Source organism: Agelaius phoeniceus, chromosome 7 (assembly GCF_051311805.1).
Source record: "Agelaius phoeniceus isolate bAgePho1 chromosome 7, bAgePho1.hap1, whole genome shotgun sequence".
Lineage (NCBI taxonomy): Eukaryota > Metazoa > Chordata > Aves > Passeriformes > Icteridae > Agelaius > Agelaius phoeniceus.
The window spans coordinates 23876553-23882989 of NC_135271.1; the positions used below are offsets into that span (position 1 = coordinate 23876553).

Sequence of the window (6437 nt, forward strand, 5' to 3'; positions counted from 1 at the left end):
TGTCTGTTTTTGCAGCACTTTGTGAGTGAGCGGAAATACGATGAAGAGCTGGGCAGGTCTGCCCGATTTTCCTGTGATACAGAGCAGCTGAAGACCCAGATTCAGCTCTGTGGAGAAAGTAAGTGCTGATGATCCCTCTCACTGAGTTTCTCAGAACACATTTGTTCAGCAGAGCTGACAGCACATGTGCTGCCAGTGTGTGAGCGTGCAGCAAGGCCAGTATGAGTGGTGTCCCTGGATGCAGCAGGACTGCTGAACACACACAAGTCAACAGTTTGCAACATGTTAGACTCACTTTGCCTGGGCTGCACGCTCCATCTGCAGGTGCACAGTACCATCTTTGTCAGAGATTTCAAGGTATTAGTCAGATCAGTGGAGTTTTCAATCTAAACAGGATCCCACCTCTAGGGAATACACAAATTCAGTAATTTATAAATAAATAGTAAATTGGAAGCTTCTGTGTGTGAGCATAATATAATAAGACCAATTCAGATCTCTGCTGCTAAGAAGTAACTCCCCAGCTTTTTAACAGTATTTACTGGGTTTTTCAGGAGCCATCTAAAGTCCCAAATCATTGAATCACTAAGGTTGGACTGATCCCACCTTGCTACAACCTCCTTTAAGTACTTGTAGAGAGCAGTGAGGTCTCCCCTCAGCCTCTTTTTCTCCAAGCTTCTCTTTCTAAATCATCTGCCCTTCTGCTTGGAAATTCAGGTTCAAATTTTTTGCTTCAAGTATCATGTCCCTGTTGCAAAATAGGAGCCTGTTTCTTGTCTGTGTCATGCTTTTTCCCCCCTAAAACAAAGTATATTATATAAGGCTTTGCCCAGTACATTACCATGTCCTATGTTATTCCTTTCAGGAGAAAACTGGTAAAACAATACTGAACAAGTGCATCTTGGTAGAAGGAAAATAATAAATGTTTTCAAGTAGTTCCTGAAAGTAGAAAACAGAGAAAGTACTACACAGTCTGCCAATAAAGCCTCTGATTGCACAGCTAAAGAACTGACTGCTTGGAGGCATAACCAGTTTAACTCATTAGACCGTAAGAATTGCTTTTGCAGAACACTTTGAAGTTCCATCTAACCCCACATCCTGTCTCTCAGTGAAACCAACCCAGGATGTTTCACAGGAAGACATAAACTTCCCAGTAATGCATCTAATTGTTTACAGTCACCTCATAGATCCAAATACCCTGAAGCATAAGAGATTGAAAATTCCATAAAGATTATCCTGACTAATAATACCACAGCTGCTATTGATACAACCATAGACTATTTTTTAAAACTCACTGAACTACTTTCCTAAATAACTTCCAGCTGCAGTTAATTCTGCAAGTTAATTATTTATACCTCGTTTCAGTAAAGCATTACATAAGCATAGTTTGATGCAGGCCTGTTTAAATCAGGTCAGTGAAGTCAGAAGAGCAGCTATTATCAGGGGAGCAGCGTCATCCTAGACATGACTGATAGTGCACTGAGTGTCTGAAGAACTTTGCTCATACCTGCCCTCAGTGACCTTAGATGAGCAACTTGTGATGATTGGTGTCTTTGACAAGAGCTTTTCAGTACAAAAGACGTTTCTCTTAGCATCATCTCTCAATGAGACCCATACCCTGTTAGGAGCTGCAAGTACCCCTCAAACAAAGAGATTATACAAAGCTTGTAGCTGAGAACAGCCACTCTTAAGGGCTTTAACAGAAGCAATAACCAAGCCTACAGAACTTGTGCAAAGGAAGGAATGTTCTAGCATGAGGAGATCATAGAGAGCATATACTCAAAATGAAGGACAGGAAGAAACAAAAATAATTGGATTGACATATATCAGAACACCTAGTATCCTTTCCTTGTACATCTTTTTTGTTAAAAATAGATTTTTATGACAAGCATCTGGATTTTTATATGGGCTTTCATGTGCAGCAGTCTGTTTTAGATGAGAGAGAATTAATAGAATTCAGGGATGGTTGGCCTCACTGAACTCAGGAGAGAAAATTCAGTTCAATGTGCTGATTCAGTTCAATGTGCATTATTTTTCTGAAGAGGACACCTAGTGGGAGAAGTAGCTGTTGGTGTAAGTGAATAAGATCCTCAGAAAACCTAACAGATGATGCTTAGTTACTAAATGATTCCTCATCTTATTTCTCTGTACTAGAAGTGAAAATATAGAAGTACCTCTTAGATAAAAACTACAGGTGTCTCTCTGGAGTGAGCCTCAAATTTGTCATTTGTACCAGAAAGAAACAGAAAAATTCCATAATCAGAAAAATCAGGAGAGCAAATTAAGATCAAGAACTTCATTAGCCTCAGAATTCTCTTCAAGATTGCTTGGAGGCCGTTTCACAAAGGCAGCTTGAAGAAATGCAGAGAGGAATCAAGGATATTTTGGGTACATTTCATATCCAAACATGACAGTGCTTAGTAAATTAGGCAAGCTCAAAAAACTGAGAAGTAGAGAGTAGGAATATACTGAGATGCTCAGTAGTGGTTCCTAATGGTGCAGACTGCTGTTGTCTGCATAAAGTGGGTTAGTGCATTGCATTCAGCTCCAGTTTTTTTGTAGATACCCATGATACAGAAGAACCCTTTTCATCCATTTTCTTTAGAGAGGAATAAGTAAAGTTCTCTTGGATGGCAAAAGCCTGGCCTTCTGCCAGGCTTCTTCCAGTTTTAGTGCAGTGCCACCACATTGGCTCTTTTATCTCCAGAAGCGCTTTGCAGTGAGGCAGACTTAGAGTTGTAGAACACTATAGCCTGACTCCAACCAAGTTACTTCAATAGTTAGCTTAAGTTATCTTACTTCATTACTCAAAGTGAGACTGAAACAGTACTTCCAAAATTAACTGTAAGCAGGGTAAGAATACAGCCTTCTGTTTAGATGGTGATCATTTAACTGATAACACATAATCCCTTTTTTTTTTTACAGTTTCTCACCCAAAGAACAACTATTCCTCAAGAACACCATGTAGTTTACTGCTGTCTTCAATGACCTCACATGCAACAACTGGCAAGCAAAATACGCACAACCGAAAGTCCTCTAGTAATGCCAAGAACTCTGATAATAAAACAGCCAGCAGTAAAGTACAAAGTCATCCTTCTTCCAATCCTACAGAATCTTCCTCTCAAGGAGTCCCAACAAATAAGCAGGTAAAATGTCAAATCAGCCATGAACTGAACTAAATTATTTCAAAGCTTTCAGAAAAATACAGCATTGAAAGTTGTTAATACAAAATCAAATAGTGTTCGTGGTCTATATTTAATTAATAATTTTTGAAGATAGTAAGCATATATTTTCCAGCTTCATTTTCAAGCCAGTGTGAACATACAAAGTAGAAATAGCATATGAGTGAAGACAAGACAACTGTCTGTTTAGAAGTATCTAGTGGCAGTAACAGAGTGAAAAAGAAAACCCCTCCATTTTAGCTAAGTGGTATGGAGGAGAAACATGTAGTCCTCGACAAATGGTCAGCTGATGTGCTGTTGAAGCACAATTATTACATACACTTTGAAAGCAGAATCCTTGCTTCAATGCCAGGTTTAAAAGCATATTATTTCAGAAGCTCTATAATACAGGTTATAGTATTCTGCTATATTAGTAGTATTATTTTATAAATATATGATTCATATATGAATTATATTTTGTTGTAATAGCACCTTCAAATGTCCTTATACTATTGTTCTTGGATAAAGCTGCCACTAAAGTTGGTCTGAACTTTGTCCTAGTAGGGATTTTAGGCTCAAGTAGATGCCTGGAGAGAAATGTAAGACAGTGCTTAATGTCAGAGCATGTATGGAATCACCTGTCCTGTCAGGCATGCAAATAAAAGTAAGTCAGCCACTTCCCACTAAGAATCAAAGCATCCTCTGAGCAAAAATATCACAATGGACGTGTCTTCCAGAAGGAGGATTCTTCACTTGACTTCAGTGTACATGTGACATGTCTGTTCTTCCTGTAGTCATACTGTAGTACTAGTACAATGCTTTACTAGGAAAGCAATAGTCATTATTTTGGAAAAAGTCAGTATTAAGTTCTTCAGTACTTCTTAACTGCTCAGAGAATCCCAGAGTATCCTGAGTCCCACTCCTGGCCCTGCACAAGACACCCCAAGAATCCCACCATTGCCTCAGAGCATTGTCTGGCCACTTCTCGAGCTCTGTCAGGATTGATGCTGTGACCCCATTCCTGGAGAGCCTGTTCCAGTGTGCAGCCCTTCTCTGGGTAACGAACTTCTCTCTGATACACAACCTAGACCTCCCCTTACCCAGCTTCAGGCCATTCCCTCTGCTCCTGTCACTGGTCACCAGCAAGAAGAGATCAGTGCCTGCCCCTCCTCTTCCCCTCACAAGGAAATTGTGACTGCAGTGAGGTCTCCTCCAGGCTGAGCAGACCAAGTGACCTCAGCCACTCCTCATACAGCTTCTCCTCAAGGCCCTTCACCATCTTCCTGGCTATCCTTTGGATACTTCCTAATAGTTTCATGTCTTTCCTATATCATGGCACCCAGAACTGCCCCCAGCACTTGAGATGAAGCTGCCCCAGTGCAGAGCAGAGCAGGACAATCCCCTCCCTTGCCCAGCTGGAGATGCTGTGCCTGATGCCCCCCAGGACACGCTTGGCCCTCCTGGCTGCCAAGGCACTGCTGATTCATATTTACCTTCTCTTGACCAGAACCTGCAGATCCCTTTTCTCAACAACTGCTGTTGAGATGTCTAGAATTTCATCCCCTTTTCTGTCTTCTCTTGAATCATGGCAGATTTTAATTTGGCATCAGTGATGAGCCTGCCATCTGTATCTCCAGGCTACTCAGATGTAGTAGGGTACTCATAGTTCTGGTTATAGGTATTATAAAGAGACTCTGGTAACAACTAAAACTTTTTAGTGTTTTCCCTCTCCTGTTCCCTCCTAACAGTAACAGTGAATTTTGACTGCAGTGTTTCTTGGCTTGTTGGAAGGATTCAGACAACCTAACAGTTATCTGATTTCTTTCTGGGTAGAATGGGCCTTCTAGCCAGAGACGGAGATTCAACCCACAGCACCAAAACATGCGGCTCAATGGATCTCATAAGTCACAAGGTGCCAGTAATGAGGCAGATCAAAATACCAAGAGTGGTTCCAGGCCTGAACACAGAAGACAGCAGCATAACAGCTTTCGATCTAAAAATAAAGGAGCTCTGAAAAATCAAGAGCAGTCTACAACTGCAAGGACCCCAGAGAATCCGACGCATTCGGAGAAGTCCCGACGGAAGCACCACACACCGGACACCGCAGAGCACAGGCCTTTCCAAGGGAGCGCTGGCAGGGCGTCACAATGCAATTTATGTCCTGCAAGGATGGAGGTCTCTGCTGATGCCACTGTTCTTTCAGTGCCAGCTGTGACTTTGGTGGCTTAAAATGTCACAGTGATGGCAGGCAGAGAAATTCAATCTCTTCATTTTAGTTTGTTGCTCGGAAAGCTTGTTGGTGAAGAAAATAAGTCAGAACGTAGTCTTTTAAATCTTTTGCTGCTTAAAACTTGTTGGTATCTTTATTACTACTAATTATCAAAATTAAATCATACTTTCAAGGCTTTCCCCAATATGTTCGCATTTATTTTGTCATGACTGTACGGAATCTTACCAAAGCAGCATTTACTTCTTAGAAAAATGAAATCTAGATTGGAAAGATAAATTGGTAATTAAATTCATAATAGCAAAAACCTGTTGTAGATATGTGGTTATAGCAGTCAACCTTATTATTTCATAGAACAGCCTGTGTTAGAAGGATCCCAGGAAGTCTGTATGCTATGGTCTGCAATGAAATCAAATAATCTTGTAGAATTTTTCAGCAAATCTCTATACACTTCTTTCTTTCTGTGCGTGTATACATGTACATGCATGCACACTGTATACACAGAGAGTATTGTTCTATACAAGAAGAGTTGAAAAAGCAGTTCATTTGATTTTAGCTTATTATTCCATAATCTGAGATCTTTAAATTCAAGTATAAATTGTATTAAATGTATTACATATTGGTATTTTTCATGGACAAACTATTTTTATGAGGCTGAGGAAATATGCTCATTTAAGTTTGGAATGTATATAGTAACGGCTATTCAGATGCACAGCCCTGTTCTCCATCCTTATCAGCCACTTTTCTATGACTAGTTGGATTTATTTTTTGCATATGAAAAGTTGCAGGTCTTCTAGACTTGAATTCAAATTATTTTTCTATATTTTTGCTGTAGGAACCATCTGTCCATAACAAGAGCTATGACTAATAAATTACTTAGTCTTTATGTTCTGATTCTGTATTTCAGAAAACCTGTTTCTTCCAAATAATTAAAATCTTCTTTCTAAAATACTCTGGTGTTTGCTGCTTTGCAGTGCCTAACCTGTGCTCTTACTCAAATTGTTTTTGCGTAGTGGAAGTGGTATCAGTGGGAGGCTTTCAGCTGAGTTTGG

At 40.1% G+C, this 6437-nt stretch overlaps 1 protein-coding gene across 4 annotated transcripts in view; it reads left to right on the plus strand.

Annotated features, from left to right (window-relative positions):
* SPATS2L (spermatogenesis associated serine rich 2 like) overlaps positions 1–6336 on the plus strand; it is a 137579-nt gene extending 131243 nt beyond the window's left edge. For all 4 annotated transcript variants that reach the window (XM_077181229.1, XM_054636339.2, XM_077181230.1 and 1 more), the window contains 3 exons: positions 16–118; positions 2923–3143; positions 4992–6336. In XM_077181229.1, the coding sequence (XP_077037344.1) occupies positions 16–118; positions 2923–3143; positions 4992–5387 (720 nt within the window). In that variant the 3' untranslated portion in view covers positions 5388–6336. The remainder of the gene's footprint in view (positions 1–15; positions 119–2922; positions 3144–4991) is intronic.
* The last annotated feature ends 101 nt before the right edge of the window (positions 6337–6437 follow it).